At 52.4% G+C, this 20,863-nt stretch overlaps 2 protein-coding genes across 3 annotated transcripts; both read left to right on the plus strand.

The window, feature by feature from the left end:
* Positions 1–6,102: 6,102 nt before the first annotated feature.
* Positions 6,103–11,064, plus strand: LOC104322325 (putative methyltransferase DDB_G0268948). 2 transcript variants are annotated; one of them, XM_069782058.1, is made up of 7 exons: positions 6,103–6,232; positions 7,345–7,473; positions 7,746–7,906; positions 8,184–8,397; positions 9,058–9,158; positions 9,911–10,048; positions 10,643–11,064. In XM_069782058.1, exons 2-7 carry the CDS (start codon positions 7,363–7,365, stop codon positions 10,731–10,733), a joined length of 816 nt encoding a protein of 271 aa, XP_069638159.1. In that variant the 5' UTR covers positions 6,103–6,232; positions 7,345–7,362; the 3' UTR covers positions 10,734–11,064. The 2 variants fall into 2 exon arrangements, with proteins under 2 accessions (XP_069638159.1, XP_069638160.1); XM_069782059.1 differs by lacking the exon at positions 6,103–6,232 and adding an exon at positions 6,460–6,705.
* Positions 11,065–16,214: 5,150 nt separating this feature from the next.
* On the plus strand, positions 16,215–19,972 carry LOC104322326 (interferon lambda-3-like). The gene is made up of 5 exons (XM_069782060.1): positions 16,215–18,463; positions 18,751–18,828; positions 19,002–19,145; positions 19,267–19,347; positions 19,460–19,972. The coding sequence occupies exons 1-5, from the start codon at positions 18,302–18,304 to the stop codon at positions 19,553–19,555; spliced, it is 561 nt and encodes a 186-aa protein (XP_069638161.1). The 5' UTR covers positions 16,215–18,301; the 3' UTR covers positions 19,556–19,972.
* Positions 19,973–20,863: the final 891 nt, after the last annotated feature.

Genomic DNA, 20,863 nt, shown 5'->3' on the forward strand with positions numbered 1-20,863 from the left:
CATCAGTGAATTTATGGCCCCTCGTATGCCCAAGAGCCCTGGAAAGTGAAGTTCTGTGCTAGACAAGGCACAACCATTTTGTAAAAGCACTGCAAAATGCCCTAAAGGAATGTACTCAGCTCGGGGACTTTGTAGCATCCGACTCCAGCCCTAGTGAGGTTTCCCTAACAGTTATTTCATGAGGGGATCAAGCACGGAGGCTCACAGACCCCTGCCAGGGTGCAGAAGGGGGAATTCAGCTGGAGCTCATTTAGGAGTCAACTAAATTGCACAGACACCGCAACCATCACACGCAAACCCCGGCAGCATCGGTGGTGGCTTCCCTTATGGACTCACCTCCCCTCTCCAATTCTGTATCCACCAGAGGACATGGGAGGTGGGAAACCTCTGGGCACCTGAAACGCAGGGGCTAAAGCTGAAGGCAGAGGTATGTGGTACTTTGCAGCTGTTGCACAAGGACTGTCTAAAGTGTCTAACCTTAGTCTTCACATCTGATGCTCTCTGAAACGCACTGGAGCCCAAGAGTTCGCCGTCTCCCTCTGAGATCTTGTTTGCTCCCAAATGCCTAGAAATAAACATTTCTGGTAAGGAGAAGAGAAACCCCACTGCCAGAATATGGGTGGGCTGCTTCCCCCACCTAGGTCCAGTCCCCTCTCCAAATTGCTGCCTTGGGAACGGCAGACAGCAACAAATTCCAACAGCAAAAGCTGACAGCGCTGCAAAGCTGATGGGACTGCTGGGATCCCGTCGGGAACCGTCTGTGCCCACAGACACCAAAATCACCATCTGGTATTTTCGCATGCGCCACCTGGGGAACCCACTCAGCCAGGAGGGCTGCAGCGCTGGATTGCAGTGCCGCCAAGGTGAGTTGGGACGTTCAGGTCTGTTTAAGGCCATCGGGTAATGAGAGACCAATGGCTCTACAGTTACCAATGAACTGGAGACAATGATAAGCTGTTGGTGCCGCTGTCATCAGCAAATAAAGTCGTAAGGTGAGCCGGGAAGCACAGAGAAGCCTCTGGTCCCTGTGTGGGGAACAGGAGAGCTCAACGTGCTCCACCACGGATTCTCACCTGACTTCTTAATTTAATTTATTCATCAGCCCAATAATCAGCCTTCCCATCTTCCTTAATTAAAGGTGAAATTATGGGAGAAGGACTTGTTTCTTGTTGTTTCAGGAAGATCCCAGGGCTGGAGCTTTGCTCCCAGCCAGGGCTTTCAGCTCCCCCGTGTGCTGTGCATCAATCATTCATAAGGAAGGATTTACAGCAGAATGGGCCGGGGGGGAGGCAGGATTTCCAAGTCACAGGCGCTGTCCTCTGCAACTTCCTCCTCTGCCCTTGAGCTTGCCACCGCCTGCCTTTATTTCTTCTCCAACCTTTTGTGTGCTTAAGCATGAGAATAACTAGCCGACGAGCTGGCTGCTATTAAAAGGATCCAGGCAGTGGCCATGACACTTACTTGCACGGGCACAGATGCACGTTCCCCAAAATAGTCACTACTGCAGAGATTCCCTTCTCCCTCCCCTCTCCCTCACTGGTTGACCCACTGGGTCTCTCTTTCATCTGGGCTCTCTTTTCACATGAGCACTGGTTTTTTTTTTCTGGGTTGCAGATGCCAGGGAGCAGGCAGGGACAGCCCCGAACCCAGCCGAGACCTCAAGGCACAGTTATAACACACAGAGCCATGCGATCAGCTGAGATATCCTTGATTTGTGGCTGACTCTTTTCCCTACAAGATTTATCCCATGCCCTGCTGCTTGTAAGCCAAGAGAATTATGTTCTTCATTAATTTAAAGTCTGAGCCCTCTAGGTTTAAAAAGAGCCTTGTAGAAATACCAAGTATTTGCCGATCCCTTTATTCCTCATTGTGATAATAAATCTTGTTCCTTTTCCATCAGAGAACAAATAAACAGGGGAAAGTCTCCTGAGAGCCGAAGCCTTACTAGGGTCTTAAAAGCAAATAATTTTCTTCACAAGGTAAGAGAAATATCACCAGCTTCTTCACAGTGTAAATAACCCAAGGTGATAGAGCCAGAAGTGATGCTCCAGGGAGCAGCGTGCCTTGAGTGTTTCAGCCGCTCCCCCTCAGGTGCTGTGGTCCCATTACATTTTCATATCACGGCTACCTTCTTAGTGGGGAGGGACTCTGGGGTGGAGACATTTGCACCATATTTATTTGTTCCTAGTGAGCAAAAGCCTGCTGGTTACAGACTCTTTTAACTCCTCAGTGTAGTTATCACCTAAATACATGTCCCCCAAGATCCAAGGCTGTCAGGTAGGAAGGAGGATGGTGTCAGCCCCATCCTGGATCAGTATCCTGGTGATGGGGAGGTTGGCCCCAGCCCACCCAGCCCTCCCGTGGCGGCTGCTCACCCTTTCTGCCTGCCCTCTGTGTATCCTCCCTCCAGCGCGGTCCGGCAAAGAGCTGCAGAGTCAATCAAAGCTGAAAAGAAATGTAAAACAATTAAATTTGTAAATTAAATGCAGCACTGCAACGGGGTGATTTGCCTCCTCTTCCTTTAGTTCCATGCCACATGCAATCCATTTGCAAGGTTCAGTGCCACAAAGCCAGGACTGCGTAGGATGGGGCTCGGCATCTTCCACAGGTTGTGCTGAGGAATCAGAGTGACGTTGGGTTAAATACGGCCCTGGATATCACCAGGGCTCCCGTTGGGGTGGGAGCAGCGCATTCCTTGATACATTGGATTTCTTTTCCCAGGATAATGTCTCGGAGCTCATTACAAGCAGTAATGATAGCGCCAGCATGTGCGTTCAGACCCTACTTGTCCCAGTTGCTCTTGGGGAATTGCCTGGTGTTCAAAATCTCTAAAAATGAGGCTGCATAATTCATGCCACAGCGCTGCTTTGCCCAAATCTGAAGGTCAGTGTGTCCCCTCCTTTGTCTTCCTCCCATGGGCAGGGGCAGGATGCAGTGGTGGTGCTGAATTACAAGCAGCAAGCCAGTGACTTGGCTGTGGGCAACAGAATTGCTGCAATTTTAAGGTCTATGTTTAAAGACCTGATCAAAGGGGCACCTCCACTACTGGGGAAAGACGACTCAGGACTCAATTAATCTATGAGAGGTCTAGTCCTGCAGCGTCACCGCTACACAGCTGCCAGCAGCAGCAGGCAGAGATGTCCAGCCCAAGGAAAGAAGGGGAACGAGAAAACTATGAGTATCCCAAAATCCTTCAGGTGCCATGCATCTTCTCGGCACCTTGAGTTTAGCAAGATGTGGTTAAGTGGCCTCCCCCTCCATCCATACCTAGTAGCAACCACAACAAAATTCCCTCATGAGGATGCAGCTGGCCTGAGCTGGGGTTTTTCCTCAAATTCCTCTAGGTAGGTGTGGGAAGGTGACCTGGAGTGTTTTCCAGGTAGGGGATTATCCACAGAGAAGGTGGAGAATTGAAACTTCTGAGCAAGACATTTTGTAATTGTTTTAGCGCTCGGAACGTCTAAAATTGGGACACCCTCTGAAAGATGCAGCTCGGTGTATCTGGCAGTGTTTGAGCTCCGTGGGCAGGATCCTATGGGCAGAGGCTGGCGTAGGAGTGGGGTAACCTGGAGGCGAGTGGGACACTGACTTCACTGCAGAGAAGGAGGGTGGAAGGAGGGTGAATGACACATCATTAGGGAAAAGAGAAAACTCATTATGATTTTTAAAGCCACCCAGGTAGAAAACCGAAGGGCCCAGAGTTGCAGTGGCTGGGCTTAGATACAGTCATGGAGAAAATAAATGAGAATTCATCTTCCATTTGAGAAACAGGTATAATTAATTAGAAGGTGTTTATGAGTTTTGTAACACGTGGTTTGTAGCTTCAGGAAAGGAAGCCGGTTAAGATTTCTCTGAGCGAAATCAAGGAGGATTTTTCTGCCAGAAAGTTATTGCTGGGGATGGCATGAACACAATTACAGAGCTGGGCTTGCTCCGAGAGTGACATTTGTGTTCTGGATAAAATGGAGCAGCTCTTCCCCACTGGCACCAAAACAAGGTAGGAGGGGAAAGGAAATCTTCAGAAATATCAAAGCACCTGGCTAAGGTGATGTCAGATGTTTTGTTTTCACAAGGCAACCCTCTTTTCCTTGGATGTCAGGTCATTACACTGAGAAAAAGAATTCAGTGTAATATTTACTGATGTGCAATGAAATGAACCACAATAATAGAAACAAAATGGCTTTTTCCATATCAAGATGAGACATTTCAGCACTGTGGAAATGACAGCGCTGTTGGTGAAAAATACCACAAGTGATGCAGGAAGACTGACAGGAGTCTCATTTGGACCTTTTTCCCAAAATAAAGATTGATTTTTTTTTTTTAAAATAAATTTTAGAGTAAGATGCATTCCCAATGAAAAAAAACCCAAACATCTCTCTGGATATGGTCCCAGAGGCTGCAGTGAAACCCCAGTGGCCGAGCAGGGAGGACGGCTGCGCACTCGGACAGGGCTGGGAATGCCGGTGGTGGCAGAGCACAGGGAGGTGTCAGAAGCACTCGAGCAAGTACCTCTTTATTTTCCAAGGACAGGAATTGATCTCCTGGCCATAGACAAGGTTAGGGCTTAGCTTGCTGATGCTGTTTGGAAAAGCAAAGCTCTGGGAGCCGGTTTGCTACTGCATTCTGCAGAGGCACAAAGGTGGGGAGGAGGCAGAGCCAACAGGCACAAGACTTCAGGAGAATAGGTATGGAGGGATGCCAGTATCTTATGTTCTCCTTTTCTGCATTAAGGTTAGGGTTTGGAGGTCTATTAATTCAGGACCCCGCTATATAATTTAAATCCACAGGGCCTGTAGGTTTTGGGGAACAGGCTGGGAAGACCCCAGGGTGCTTTGGTATTCCTTAAAGCGTACAGATTTAATAAGTGGGTTGGCAGGTACGATGGACAGTGTCTGATTCTCTGTCCCTGGGGTATAAGTCACATTTGGGCTAAGGCTCAGCAATCCCAAGGTCAAGGAGAACAATTTATTGCTGTGTGGTGCAGGGTCATCAGAGATTAACTCTCACTTGGGGAATATAATAGAGTTGGGGCAGGGAGTCAAAGGCAGCTGAATCCAGCATGACAAAGGCCAGGAGAGCTTAGAAAAAGACTGGTGCCATTTGCAGCCCATGCCTGGCTCATATTTTCTTTTACTGTAGGCACTTGGTCTCAGCTGTAGCCAGAGGATAACCAGTTAAACATCATCTGTATGTTGCCTATGAGAGCAGCCGGTGCTATAGGGACCTCAGAGTTAGGAAGAGGGCAGGTAACCAAAGCCCAGGACATCATCCCTTCCTGTATGCAGTCATGCTCTCAACAAAGTACAGGCAAAATTAGGGTACCTAAACCCCAAAGAGGCTAGACTCTTGCCAGATGCTGCTGGACACCACAGGTTACGGAAACACGAAGGCCTTCAGTGCTTGTGGTGCATTTTCTCTTGGTGCAGATATTCACCCCTGGTACAATTAAGCAGCAGGTGACCCAAATGAAATATTCAGGACACAACCCCAGCAAGTTCGACCCATGCTTTGATGCAGCAAACTGCTTCAAGGTGACCTCCATCTTCAGCCCCTAGGTAAGTTCCACTGATTCTCTTAAAATTAGGAGGGGCTTAAAGGCTGTGCTGATGAGCATAGATTCACAAGTGCTGTGCAAAATAGAAACTGAAGTGAATGTGCTTCAAGCAAACCAGGGTCTACTGGCTTCAGCTGTATGTCATTAGCATTACTCTAGCATGAGAAGGGGTAAAATCCTGCCCCAAATCAGGGGAGGGGCTTTGTCTGGTCCTGAAATACCCATGCTTTGTGCTCTGAGAGTTGGTGCTGGGGTTATACAGGCTTTATTTATGCCTTTTCTCTTTCCGCTGGACAACAGGAGGGGACTTCCAGTACAGCCAGACCTCTGTAAGCATGGCTTTGGGTGCCCGCACCATTTGAATCCCGTTCCCCTGCTACCTCGCAGGTAGGAGATGGGCAGGGCTGCTGAGCATCCCCCCGGTTCGTGGGCATTTTGAGAGCTGTCTTTAATTCAAAACCACAGAACTGTGGAAAGGCTAAGGCTCGGCTCTCGGGCTCCAGGATCTCGGTGGGACGGAGACTCTGGAAGCTGCCTTCCGGTTTTTGCCGCCCCCCGCCCCCTCCCGGGGGCGGTGCCTGCCTTCCCCTTTGTGCCGGGCGCGCCCCGGAACTCCGAACTGGGCGCGAGTGGGATCTGCTGGTGCCGGGAAGTAGCTCCGGGTGGCGGCTGCAGGTGGTAAGAGGAGGGCTGAAGCTGCCCGGGGACTGAGGGGGGGGCTCGCTGGTGGGTGAAGGCTTCTGTGAGCACATGGAAAGCCCCTGGACGACTCTCTAAAAAGGGCTTTGGCAGGGCTGCTCTTCCCTGCTGGGAGTGTCTAGTCGTGAGCTGGCTAAGCTCAGCCTCTCTTCTTGCATCACAAGATACAGTAACCCTTTATTGCCTGCTGGTGGGTCTTTGGAGAAACGCGCTCTCGTTGCACCCTTCTGCCCACCTCGCTGGCCGTGAGCGTGCGGTCGCCCGTCAGACGAGGCAGCAGTCCTCCCTGGGGGGCTCTTGGGGTCCGTGGTCACACCACGGAGCCGCCGCCGCCTCAGGCAGCGCTCGCTCGGCCACCGACATAAACAGGACGCGGCCGGGAGCCTTCCGCCGCGGCGCCGTGGGCGAAGGACAAGGTGCCGGCAGCCGCTGGGCCTTGGCTCGTTGCCGAGGTGGGTGCGGGGACTGCGTGGTTTATAGCAGCTGGGGCGGGGGGAACGGTGGGCGCTGTATCTGTGGAAGCAGCTTGGAGGGCTGGGTGGACGGGGGGGCTGAGCTGGTGGGAGGCCTAAGGGGCCCCGTGGCGAGGCCAGGCTTAGCTGGGTGACGGGTCTAACGGGGCTCTGGATTTAAAGAGACTTTGAGCATTTTGGGGCAGGGTGGAGTTGCTGTGATTGTGTTGCTAATACTAAAACATGGATCTCCTTAAGAACAATAAACTTCTTCGCTGTTAGTTGTTCTGATGCTCTGCTTGGTCCCCCCAAATTCGGAGATGTCCCAGCTGTAATGGTGATTTATATCAGAAGACACCTGGGTGGGTGGGGAAAGCAAAGCAGTAAGGAGAAGAAGGGTTTAAAAACCTAGAAAGCTTTTCCTTGTCAGACACTGCCAGTTTGCTTCTGCGATTAGCTTATACCTCTGGGAGGGATGCTTAGAGAGCAGGTTCGTGCTCCCTCGCTGGAGCCTCGTGGGCAAAGTCCTCCCCGGGCTCCTGCCAAGAACTGGAGACTTCAGTGCCTGCGGCCACATGCTGAGGCAGGAGGAGGAGTTTGATCCTGTAGCAACAAACCTGGATTGCTGCCTCCTTCCAGGTGCCGGGTCACCCAAGCATGGCCACCCAGATGTTTGAGGGGAGAGGGCACGCAGCTGTCTACCAGAAATACAGGTTTGCACCAGGCAAAGAGCTGCAGCAAACCATCCTCACCTACCTGCAGGAAAAGGTGAGTGGGGTATGGCCAGGCTGCAGGGAAAAAAAATAGGGGAGTGGTATTTGTGGGGAGTAGTATTTACCCTGCTGGGAGTGTTACCTTGGTGGGTGCCACAGGGAAGAATAAATCAATAGGACTCAAGGCAAGATGTGGGCACAGAAGAGCCTTTCCATGGGTTGTGCCATGCTGAGGCTGGTCCTCTGTGGGTGCTGGGGGAAGGAATTGGGGTAAAGGCACAGAAATTGGGTGGCTGCCCACTGAGACTCACCCACTCCTCCCTGCAGAGGGCAAACCTTGCTGAGCTGGTGGTGGATGTCGGCTGTGGGTCTGGACAAGGCACCCGCTTCCTTGCGGAGCACTTCAAGAAGGTGGTGGGAACAGACATCAGTGAAGCACAGATCCAGGAGGCCAGGGAGGCCCCCTCCCTGCCCAATGTCTCCTACCTGTGAGTGTTAGGGAAGTAAGCTCAGCTGAAGGCAAAATTTGGGTCCTCATGCGGAGGTGGTGTTTTGTGTGTATGATTGTTGTAAGAGCGAGCAGGCACCAAAGAAAATCCCATTTGATGGGATTCCTGGTGTGAACGGGCATTATCCCAGACTTACAGTGGCTGTGGTCTTGCATCCCAAATGATCATCATTGACTCCAAAAAATGCCCACTGACTTCACGTCCTACTTTCTAAGTTCCAATTGACACACTACCTTTTTTCCTTCTCCCACTCCAGTGTATGCCCTGCAGAGGAGCTGCCGTTCGAGGATGCCTCAGTGGACATCCTTACTTCATTTACAGCTGCACACTGGTTTGATATCGAGAAGTTCATGAGAGAAGCGAACCGGGTGGTTAAGCCAGGTGGTTGCATGGTAATCAGCACCTACACCGTGGACATGAGTCTGCGTTACGGAAACTGCTCTGAAAAGCTGACCAAAATCTTCAGGGAGGTGAGGTGTTAAAACCTAAACCTTGGGACTTCCCCCCCGGTCTGGGCAGGGGGAAATGTGTAGAACTTGGATGTAAAGAGGAAAGCAGTGAGCTTGGGGGGTATTACTAGAGGACTTCTATTGCAGGATGGGGCAGAGGGACAGTTAAATACAGGGACAAGGGTGAAATGGGGTTTAGTGGCTCCCATGCAGTGCTGGGGCTGGCTGGATGAGGAGAAGAGGGATGTTAGGATTAATAGGGCAGACTCTGGTGTGGCAAGAAGGGCTGCGGAGCAGATCTGGGGGGCTGGTATTGTCAGAGAGACTTCTGCTGTTGCCTTGATCACAGTGAAAAGAATGGGAAGTAGAAACTCTCTGGAAAGAGGTTTTTTTAATTATGTTTCTTGACAGAGTGTTTTAACAACTCAAAGACTTTCCACCATGAGCAAGAGCAGCGTAGGGAGGAAGACAGAACCCTTGATATCTATAATAAAACAGCATACTTAAAGTCTTGACACTAAGCAAGATTTTGGTGTATTTTAATGCAAAGAGTATTTAAAAAAACAAAGTACATGTATGAATGTATCGTATCTAGGGCCAAGCAAAGCTGACTTAAGTGGAAACTGAGACCTTCAAGTGGTTTTGTGTTTTGTTTTTTTTTTTAATATGCTGTCTTTACAGTCCTGGGACCTGCTTTTAAAATACTCTCATAATAGAATAAAACTAGTCTTGGAAGACTACAAAGCCATCTTTGAGGCCTTGCCGTTTCCAGACAAGAAGAGGTGAGCAGAAACCCTTCAGTGCAGCACTAGGAGTGGATGGAGGTGGCATCTCTGCTCCTCCATGGGGCTGCTCTGCCACTAGTCCTGCAAGGACAAAAGGGAGCCGGGTTTGCTGGAGCAGGTAGCTGCCGGGTTTCAGCAAATGCTTTTGCATTGTGGCAGAGCCACGTGGTTGCATTTTCATTCCTGTTGGATTTAATGTGGCTCTATGCTGGGCCAGCAGGTGTGGTCTAAGGGCTGCAAGGACCCTTCCTGATTCAAGGCAGAGTTGGGTTTGTTTTTTTTAAGTTCATGGCTTATGATAATTTGAGGCTTCTGGGCAGATCACTTAATGGATGAAGGGGGAAAATGGAGTGAGAGAAAGAACCTGCCCCAGGCCTCCAGGGAGCCAATGCCTGCCTCCCCCACAAAGGCATGGGGCAGGGGCTAACTCCACAGGCAAAAAGGATGCATTGGCAGTGGTGTTGCAGAGGTGTTGGTGTCCTGGCTGCTGGAGGAGAGCGGGGTCTGCAGACAGGTGTTTATCTGTTCAATTTGCAGACTATGTCAGGTGGTCCCTGGGACCATCTCTGCTTCTCCAGTAGTGCATCAATTAGAGCTCCTGACCTACCAAATGCCACAGTTGCATGTTGTTTCCATCTGTTGGACCTTTCATGGTATTTTATTCCCCACCACCTCCATCTGTTGTCCTTGTTCTACTGTCTTTGAGATTTAATTTGCCAATGCTCCTTTCTTCTTTGTCTCCTTTCTAGAATCACTGATATCTTTGACAAAATTCCCATGACAATTGCTGGTGTGGTTGGTTACTTGGAGTCTGCCTCTCCGTATCAAGCCTTTATGAAGAACGACCCCAAAGCTGCAAAATCCCTCCTCCAGGAGACTGAAAAGAGGTGAGAAAACTGCTTGGGAAAACAAGCAGGACATGGAGGACCTGTTTTATACAGTCCATGAAGAGTGAGATTGCGGAGACCCCTTCAAAGCTAGAAGTGAGCTGTGCAGTGATGTGCTCCCTCCTTCCCCCCAGGTGTGGATGGATACTTGTCAGAGGTTAAACAGCAGATCCTCAGCTGCTCACAGCATGATTGACCTCAGTTTAAGTCAGCTGACTTAAACTTTTAAGTCTATGTAGCTGTATGGTGTTCTTGCACTGATGTATCTATGTAAGCCTCATGTCAGAGGTATCTTGAGTTTCTTTGCCTTGCTCTTGATTAGCAGAGGGCAGGAGAAATATTGACAGTTCCACCTTAACTAATCTGTTTTGGCCCACAACAAGGGCCTGCTGCAAAGCTGGGAAGGGGAGGCATACCTGTGCCTGCTAGTCTAGTCATTGACCAGAACAACCCCTGTGCATGCATTGGAAGCATCTGTCATCAAGACCTCTGTGCTTTGGGTGGAAGAGACTGTTCTCTGGTTGTGGATGTTGCCCCATGTCAGGTGGGAGCTGGTTGGGGGGACTGAGACCCTTCCTCTGCTTCTTGTTTCAGGATGCTGGAGACAATGGGAGTTTCTTCTTGTGAAACCCCAGTGGAGTTCTGGGTGAGGCATGTCTGTGTGCTGGGGTGCAAGGGACAGTGAGAGGAAACCCTTTGCCTGATCTGGTGCTGGAAGGGAAGGAAAAAGTGGGTTGTCTCCTAATACCCCACTTGTAACCTTCCTTGGGAAGATTGATGCTTATTTCAGTGATTAAAGTTTTGATCTTCTGTGGAAAGCAGAGAGGGGTTTATGCCTGCCCTCCGGTTCCTGTCCACCTTGGTCCTCCAGTCTGCCCGGTGCTGTGCCCTCAACACTAGAAGGGTCCAGTTTCAGTGGTGGTGGTTGGATTGCACGTGGGGATAAGAATCACAGTAATGGCTGATAAACTTGCTGCATTTCTTATACAATTAATAATAAAAAGCTGAGGAAAACACTGCTTGTGGTTCCCCTTTTTAAGAGAGGCTGTAGAGCACCTGCTGGGGTGGGAATAGCTGCACTTCATGGACATTGCTTACCTAGGCCCTGAGTGGCTGCCTGTTTCGTGGGTAGATGGGCTTTAGGTAGTAAAGGGCTATTTGCCCCTTTCCCTGTCCAGGCTAATCTAGGAGCTGTGTGTTGTCTCTGAAGGCCAAGCTGGAAAGGGGCTGCTCTTGCCCACTGTGTGACCCCATCCCTGGTGCTTTGCTGGCTGGTGCAGGTGTATCAGCAGCTTATCTGCCCCAGGATTGCCCAGCACTGTGCTGGCAGTGCTGCTTTGGCCCTCGCGAGGTTGCTTGCCCTCAGCACAGCTCAGGAGCCTCTCTGGGATCGCTGCTGCAGGGGAGCAGGTTTGCACTTCCCCTCGGTTCCAGCCTGCTATTGCTCACCCACACTGCAAAGGGAAGATTAGAGTCTGTGTTTCAGGGAGGGGCAGATGGGGTTTGAAGCTGGGCATAACAGGTCCCCTCCTGTTTGCTCTCTGGATATCTGGAGTCCAGGCACAGCCTCTTTCGGGACCTTTCGCTTTCCTGTAATTCCTGCCCTTGGCAAGAAGGCTACCCTGATGCCATGGGGAGGGCTGTGGCCTCACTCTGTTGTACCTTGATGCATTATTAAGAAAGGCAGAAGTGATACCTCTGCTCCCTGCCCCAGAGAAGGGGAGGTGCTTCAGCTGTGGTCCTGGGCCTTTTGGGGATGTTCTGTCATGTCCCAGTTTCTCAGGTCAATGACTCAGGTTTGCTGATTCCCAGGTTGGGATTAAGGTGAAATGGCACCAGGGATCCTTTAACTCACAAAACTCAATTTTTATTTGCTCACAACAAGAATTGGTGTGCTCACAACAAAAATTGGCATGAAACTATGTCAGTAAACTGTGTAATGTGCTAACCATACATTACCAAATGTATACTACAGGCCTTGCTTATTTGGGAATCAGTTCAGGGAAGACAATAAGGAGAGCCCTCCCATTGAGTCACAAGGTTCAGAGCAGACCCCCTTGCTTTCTAGACTCCTCAGCAAGGAGCCTAGGGGCGGCTGAATCCACTCCTAGTCCCAGACTCAGTCAACAGTTTATGCCTAAAGGGATGAGGTGTGGGGATTATGGAAAAGGGAAAGAGCAAGAGAGGAGAGATTTCACCAGTCCTGGGTCCAGTGTTGGTGCAGTCAGCCAAGGGGTCTAGCTCTGGTGGGCTTGTACATGTGGGGCTTCAGTTTGTGTCCTTTTATCATCCTTGCCCCTCCTTTGGACAGGCACTTGAACTCATTAGGCTAATTAGGTAGCCTTTGGCCGTGGGCTTGGGGGTCATTTTGGGAGTAGCTTCCGCTTCCCTGCAGGTGTGATCTTTTGCCATACATGGTGAGCTGCCCTGTTCAGCATATCAGAACAGCACACCCTCCCCCTCCTGTTGCTGATGGGCTTCTTTTCACCTATGGTTCCTTGCTATGTTGTTATACAGACTTAGTCATTAAGCAGAACTTGCCCCTCCCCAATGTTTGAGACATGAACTCCTTCAGACTCTCACATGGTCCTGCCATGGGCGCAGAGGCTGAGCCTCCTTAACCCTGGGCATGTTTCCACTGGGGTCACTGAGTGCTGGCTCAGCTTGCCAGGCTGGGGAGAAAAGGCTTTGACCCCACTTGGTGGCTCCCAGGAGGGTGGTGGCGGCCCAGGAGGACAGCTATGGGGAGGAAAGCCCATTGCTGATGTGAGGCTGGTCTCTGTGTCCATGGTCATGTGTTGGAGAAGACCTCATTGAGCTGAGCAGTGATGCTGGATCAAGCCCTGCTGCCAGTCACTGGTGAAGAGGTTCACTGGGGGCAGGTTGCGTTTGGGCAAGCAGCAGCCATAAAACCTCCCTTGCTGGGTGAGGATGGGGGCTGGTGGCTTGTCATCTCCTGGAAGAGCACTAGAGGTCTCTCCCTGCCTGGGACTGCACCAGGTGACACAGCTACTGGGATCCTGGTGGCCTGTATGGCCACCTTGGCTGGGGAAGCCCCAGCTTGGCTGGCAGGGCTTGTCCTGGTGAGGTGTACCCTGGCATCAGTGCCCTGGGCAGGGCGACATTCCCTGGGAGGGGACACCCTGCGTCCCTACAGCGAGTGCCAGCACAAAGGCTCTGGGGAAAAAGTGCTTGTTTGGGTTTTTTTCCTCACTTAAAACAGCTTGTTTAAATCTGCTCATTTATTAGCTTTTCAGTTAACAGCCTTTCCCTCCCTGGCATCGGCAGGACACTCAGCACATTCTCCAGGATGATGCAGCGGGTGGCTGGCTGTGATGTAACATCAGGGATTGCATCACCAACATGCTTGGGCACAGTGTCTGCAGCACAAGGCACGTAGAGCGGCACAAACCAGCCTGACATCACGGTGGCTGTGCAGCTTGCATGTGCAGAGAGGCGTTGAAGGGTTCTGGGGTGTGTAGCGAGGCCAGCAATGCTTTGGTGGCACTGACACCCTGGGCTGGCGGGGACAGGTCCAGTGATGGCTGCTGAGCGGAGACCACCTGGTGTTCCCTGCCTTGGCACCATTGGGCCATGGGCAGGGCTCCTGCACATCACCCAGGATTTTTAATTTTAAAGCTGCCTTTTTTGGGGCACTTTTTTGGTTCTTTTGATCTTCTTTTCCAAGACCAGTGACTTTAGCAGGAGCCAGTTCCTCCCAGATGAGCCCACCAGCTCCAAAAGGGGCTGGGAACAAGTGATCTGAGCTCGTCCTTACTCACTCGAGTGGCATGGCTTGTGGCCAAGACTCTTCCATGCTTGTACCATGTGGTGGCTGATGAGTCACAGAGTGATTGCCTGGCCCTGTGCTGGTACCAACCCTGCCCAAAGCCCTGCCTGTTTTCGCTTTCCTTCTCACACCTGGAACTTCCCGTGCACCCGGGATTTCTTGCTCTGAGCAGGTTCGAGTGGCTTCAGCCCACTGGGCTGCATAAATCTGAGGAGGGGGCTCCATCATTGTCATCAGCACTGCTCTCCTGGCAAGGTGTCATTTGCCATTGTGGCTGGGGCGATGACTGCGGCAGGTCCTCAATGCCCTGCAGACCCTGCCGGGCACAGTGTGGTGTCCCCAGTCCGTGCCAGCTTTGGGGGACCCTCTGCTGTTGTGGCAGGAGCAGGCACTATCACGGTTTGGAGGAGCTGTGCCAAATGCGGCCAGGCTTTGCTGGCTGGGCTGGGGACTTGGGATATGGTGGAGAATGGCATTGCTGTTCAAGACGCTTGCTGGCGTGCCAATGCCCAGGTTGGCACGACCATGTTCCGTCAGGGAAAAGCCCTCACTGCTGCTCAGCCAGGCACCCATGGGCTCGACTATGGCTGGTGGTGAGTGAGGGGCAAACATCTGAGCAAGGCATCCAGGAGATCTTCAGCTCTTCATCACAGCTGCCCTAAGTGCCGGGGGGCTGTGCTCATGGCCCTGGCTTCCCTGCTCAGCTTCCGCTTTTCGTTTGCTGCTTCCGGATCTCCTTTTGCCTACATGAAGAGATGAGGTTTTGCTTTACTTCTCCAACCAGAAATGACACCCAGGAGATGAAAGCCACAGCGACGGGGAAGAGGAGCCAAAGAAGCTGGGTCCCGCAGGGACCTGATGCTGCTCTGGGACTCGAAGGGTGACCTGAGAGTGTCCCCAGTGCTGTCCTTGGTGAGGGCCCATGACATGGGGCAGTGGTTCACAGTGGATCTGCATGCATGCCAGGGCAATCTTCCAGCCCTGCTCTGGGTCTGTGGGGCTGCAGACGAGGCCATCCCAGCACTGCAGGTACTGGACTTCACCGTCTTGGTGCTGGATATCACTCTCTGGGTGTTGGGGACCTTGCTCCAGCCCTGCTGGCAGCTGCTGGAGGTCCCAAAGTGGGTGCCAAAACACCCTAGTGTGGCTGGTACCTCGCTCTGGAGGAGGAAACACCCTGTGGTGCTTGTCCCGTGAGCCAGCTGGGCTCTACCATGTGGGACCTTGAGCCACCATTGCCCTCCAGCCACTCCACTGTGACCAAAACTGTTCCAGACAGTGCCAGGACCCCTGCTCCTTCACTGGGGGACACGTTCGTTTTTACACCCAGTGGGCTTTTTTGCTAAGGTGCCATCTATTCCGGCTGAGCTGTGCCTTGCTTGGGCATCGTACGTGAAGTTAGTTATGCTGGCCTGGGCTTTTATTTCGTTGTTGTATTGAATGTGAACAAGTTGCATTGAATAAAAAATTATTATTATTACTATTAAGGGTCTTCGGCTTTAGTGCTGTATTTTGCTGTCCTGACTCTTCTTCAAGCTGCATCCCCATCTGGTTTGGTCAAAGCTGAGATAGTCACTGCCTGAGCCACACTGCTCCCTGCCTGCTGTCTCCGCTCCTCTTCACCCCCACCGTGGTTTTCCAGGAAAGACCTGAGCTCTCTGAGATGCTGCTGGAGCAGGGGAAGGGCTCAAGGAGGGCTGGATGGATCCTGCAGGTCAGCAACTGGTCCTGCTTAACCTCTTCATTAATGATCTGGATGATGAGGCAGAGGGTAGCTGCAGTGTACCAAGTTCACTGATGACACCAAATTGGGAGGAGTGGGTGACTGTCCTGGTTTCAGCTGGGATAGAGTTAACTGTCTTCCTAGTAGCTGGTACAGTGCTATGTTTTGAGTTCAGTATGAGAAGAATGTTGATAACACTGATGTTTTCAGTTGTTGCTCAGTAGTGTTTAGACTACAGTCAAGGATTTTTCAGCTTCTCATGCCCAGCCAGGGCACCTGACCCAAACTGGCCAACAGTGTATTCCATACCATGTGACATCCCATCTAGTTTAGGAACTGGGAAGTGGGGGGGGCAGGGATTCGCCGCTCGGGGACTGGCTGGGTGTCGGTCGGCGGGTGGTGAGCAATTGCCCTGCGCATCATTTGTACATTCCAATCCTTTTATTACTACTGTTGTCATTTTATTAGTGTTATCATTATCATTATTAGTTTCTTCTTTTCTGTTCTATTAAACCGTTCTTATCTCAACCCAGGAATTTTACTTCTTTTCCTGATTTTCTCCCCCATCCCACTGGATGGGGGGGGGAGTGAGTGAGCGGCTGCGTGGTGCTTAGTTGCTGGCTGGGGTTAAACCACGACAGTGACACACCAGAGGGTCATGCTGCTGTCCAGAGGGACCTTGACAAGCTGGAGAAATGGGCTGAATGGCACATCATGCAGTTCAACAAGAAGTGCAGAGTCCTGCACCTGTGAAGGAAGAAGCCCAGGCAATGTGCTGGGGACCACCCAGCTGGAAAGCAGCTTGGCAGAAAAGGACAAAGGGGGTCCTGGTGGGCACCAGGTTGAACATGAGCCAGAAATGTGCCTTTGCAGCAAAGAAGGTGACCGGTATCCAGGGCTGCGTTAGGAGGAGTGTTTCCAGCAGGCTGAGGGACATGATCCTTCTCCTCTATTCAGCACTGGTGAGGCCACCCCTGGAGTGCCAGGTCCAGTTCTGGGCTCCCCAGTGCAAGAGAGACATGGACATACTGGACACTCCAGCGAAGGTCCATGAAGATGACGAAGGGACTTGAGCATCTGTCAAATGAGGAAAGGCTGAGACAGTTGGGACTGTTCAGCCTGGAGAAGAGACGGCTTGGAGGCTCTCGGTGGTGCCTGCTGATGGGACAGGAGGCAACGGGCACAACCCTAAATACATGAAAGTCTATCTGAACAGGAGAAAACACTTTTTTACTATGAGGATGGTCAACCACTGGCAGAGATTGTCCAGAGAGGCTGCAGAGTCTCCATCCTTGGAGATACTCAAAACTAGACAATGTCCTAAGCAACCTGCTCCAGTTGACCCTGCTAGAGCAGGGGTTGGGGTGGCCAATGTCCAGAGGTCCCAGCCCATCTCCATGACTCGGCACAGCGTGTCCATACTAGTCTGCCTGCCCATAGGTGTATCTTTCCACAACCTTGTGCAAGAACTTTTCTCATTTGCATGGACTCTTTGAAGTCAGCAGTTTATTTCCAAATATGAACATTAAAAATTGGGTCCTTCTGGAGCAGTGTACTTCTATGGCTGCCACGTGAGGCACTGCAAAGTGCATTTATGCCTGTTGCTGCCTCACTGTGCATTTGCTTTTTAGATACAGGTATTGCTCTAATTTTCTATATTTAATGCTTGATGAATGCATGAAACTACAAGCACGGCAGTGATGTCTTCACATCGCAGGAGGTTACCTTGAGGGAAGTACAGATTTTGCTGAATGGGGGCACCGTTCCAGCTGTCAGCGGAGAGATGTCAATACGTGACATTTGTGTTTCTAGGCTAAACAAGGAGGAAACCCCAGCCAGCTCCAGTGGCTGGTGGGGGTGGCAGCCCCGCCGGCAGCCTCCCTGCACAACCCTATGTCCCACCTGGAAAATGTGGGGTAGGAGTGCTTCTGCTTGCACCCTTTTTCTTGCTTTTGTAGCGAGCCTGGTACATGAGGATAATACATGCGTAAAGCTCATGCCCGCAGCCTGCATTGTCCAGTCCCCGCTCCCGGCTGCTGCTTTCACTGTTGTGCTGCTCTTCCTGCGGGGAAACTGAGGCACAAACTGCTGCTGCTGCTCGGAAGGCACCGAAACCCTCCCGGCCACCCTGAGCCTGCTGTCCCCGTGGGGCTGCGTGCCTGGGAGTCTCCCGCAGCTTTTGGCATGGTGCCGGGCTGGTTCGTGCCCAGACTTCCTCACACTTGCCAAGTCCTCTGCGCCGCTCGACGTGGCAGCAGCGTCCCTCCCGTTCAGCTCCCTCGGAGGGGTACGCACCGAAGGCAGCCCGAGCATCACCTCGCGTCCCCGTCGAGGTCGAGGCAGGCAGCAGGGCAGGCAGCGGGAGGCGGGCGCTGCCTGCACCAGTGGCAGCGGGATTCCCTCTGCTACCGCTTTCGCTTTGCTGTTTTCAGACCTGCCAGGCCACGGATTTTCCTGCTAATCTGAAAGCGCAATCGCAGCGAGCAGGCAGCATAAAAAGCTGAGGAGATGGGGCAGCGAGGCAGCCACAGCGAGGAGGCAAAGCAGCTCCCCGGGACCGGCCGCCAGCCCAGCAGCCCCGCAGCCGAGCAAGCCACCCGCGGCAACACTGTCAGGCATCTCTACAGCAGGGATTTAGCGCATCCGGCCCAAAGTGCTCCCATTCGTCCTCTCTGGCTTCTTGCACCGCAGCCCCCTCGCCCCATCGTAACCTTCTCACCGTCGGGCTCTCGTCGGCAAAATGCTGCACCTCAACCTCACCCTGCTGCTTGTGCTGGTGCTGGGGTCTGGCCTCGGGGCTGCCTTTCCCCAGGACACCCTAAAGAAGAGCTGCAGCCTGTCCAAGTACCAGTTCCTTGTGCCCCATGAGCTGAAGGCTGTGCAGAAGATGAAGGAGCAGTTTGTGAGTACCGCTGGCAACAGGGGGCTGTGGGCTGGAGGGGGGCAAGGCAGAGCGGATGCCAAATTCGAGACCCTGAGTGACAAGGTGGATGTTTTCTGCAACAGTTTGGGGATGAGGAGGATGTTTTCCAAGGGAGTTTTGGGACAAAGAAGGGTTTTGGGACAAAGAAGGATGTTGGGCCAAATTTTGTCCTGGTTTTAAACCCCTCAAGGCTGACTGGGATTGCACAACATCGCCAAAAGTCAAGGTGACAGTTTTTCAATCCCACTCTTGTTTTACGCCTGCAGGAGGACATCATGCTGCTGTCGAACCGCAAATGCAACACCAGGCTCTTCCATCGGAAATGGAGGATAGTGGAGCTGTCGGTAAGGGCGAGGTGATGCTGTAAAAAGGGGGTACCTGCCCTCCTCCAGCCAGGACCCCCGGCAACCAGTCCCACCTCCATCTACACCCCCGGGCAGGTCTTCAAGACCCTGACCTCCAGCCCGTGGCCAGCCCTGGTGCTTTAGGTCCGTAACCGGGATGTTCCTGCCCGCAGGTGCCTGACCGAATGGTCCTGGTGGAAGCCGAGCTGGCCCTCGTCACCGCCATGCTGGGGCTCCCTGCCGCCCCCAGGTTCGCTGAGACGCGCCAGCGGCCCTTGGCCTTCCTCACCCAAGCCCGGGAGGACCTGCGAGGCTGTGTGAGTGCCACTGCCACACCCCCCCCCCCAAGATCCCCCAACCCCATGCTAGCTCAGCAGCCCCGGTGCTGGTGGCAGCGCCGCGAGGCACTGTAAGGACACACGGCCACTTTCCTTGCAGATGGCCACAGAGGCTCCTTCGCATCAGCCGTCTGGGAAACTGAGGCACTGGCTGCAGAAGCTGCAGACGGCCAAGAAAACGGTAAGTCAGGCCAGCAGGCTGAGGGGGTTTGGGGGTGTTAGCCACTGCGCGGCTGCGCAGGGCCTGCTGCATCCCGTCTCTGGTGCTAACCCGCCCCTTCTCCCCACTGTAGGAGACCCCCGGCTGCCTAGAGGCCTCCGCCATCCTCCATCTCTTCCAAGTGCTGAACGACCTGCGGTGCACAGCCCTCCGGGAGCAATGCACTTAGCCCCTGCTGGCAGCGTGGCTGGCACGGCACGGCATGGCACTCACCGGCCACAAAAGGTGCCCCAAGGACCGGGAAAAATGATGTTTATTGCATCACTGGACTGTATTTCCTATTTAAGCATTTTTCTTATTTATGTGAACTCAGGGAGCAATTTGGGTTTTTTACAGTCTTTTAAATTATTGGGGTTTATTGTGTATTTATAAATGGCTCGGGAGGAGGTAAAGAAATGCCATTCCTGACCGATGCTGTTCAATGGGGAGGAGTGTATTTATTGGGTATCTTTGTTTTGCTGGTTTTCAAAACACTGACCGTTTTTAAGGAAATCTATTTTTGTACCTATTTATTACAGGCTATATTATGTGTATTTACCTGTATAAATTATTTTTTTATGGGCTATTTAACATGAAAAATAAAAAAGATACCATAAATGGACAAGTTGCCATCATATGTTTTTACTAAGCTTTGCTATAATATCATCCCTTTGGAAAAGCGAGTTATTGGGGGGGGGGTGAGGGAGGACATCAAGGCGAATTTTGAGCATTTGAAAATCTGCAGAACTTTGGCACTCATGTTCGTCTCCAGCTGCCTGGGGGTGCACCCTAACTGTCCCCCCGGGATTTGCCTTTGGGGACAGATGGATGCTGTTGTGGCCCGGGCTGTCCCTGCCCACTCGGGGATGGGAGCCTGCTGGCCACCCATTTCCAGGACGGATGCCCGCGTTGGGTGGTGCAAACCAGGGCATGAAGCCTGGAGGAGCCCCCGGCCTAATGCGATGTACGGTACGGGCTGGGCAAGCCTCCGGGTTTGGCCATCCCGGGAGCTCTCAGAAGATCCCCAAATGATTTAACCACCAAACCAGAGGTCAGGACGAGCAAGGAGCTGGGGAAGGCAGGCACCCAGCAGGGAGAGAAGGACAAGGACTGACCTGTGAGCAGACCCAAACCTCATTCAATCTCTGTTTTCTCAGGTCAGGGGGATGGTTCTTCAGAGACAGGTCACCAGGGGAGGGCAGCCAGCAACAGCTGCCGCGTGTATGTGGGATGGCCGCACCTGGGGTGAGCGATCACCCGAACGTGGGGACCACTCAAAGCCTGGGGACCCGAAAGGCACAGGTTTCGGTGGCAGGAAGGAGAGGAGCGCAGGGGAGCCATCGGATGCTTGAGGCTGAGGTAATTTTATGGTTGCTGCTTTTAGGTTGCAGGGTTGGGGACTGAACTACCAGTGGCCGAGCTGCAGCATGGCCACGGCTTCCTACAAAGAGACAGCTGGGGACACGAGCCACAAACACTTGTCACAAAGTGTGGCCCA

The sequence above is a fragment of the Haliaeetus albicilla genome, chromosome 4, assembly GCF_947461875.1.
Source record: "Haliaeetus albicilla chromosome 4, bHalAlb1.1, whole genome shotgun sequence".
NCBI classification, from domain to species: Eukaryota; Metazoa; Chordata; class Aves; order Accipitriformes; family Accipitridae; genus Haliaeetus; species Haliaeetus albicilla.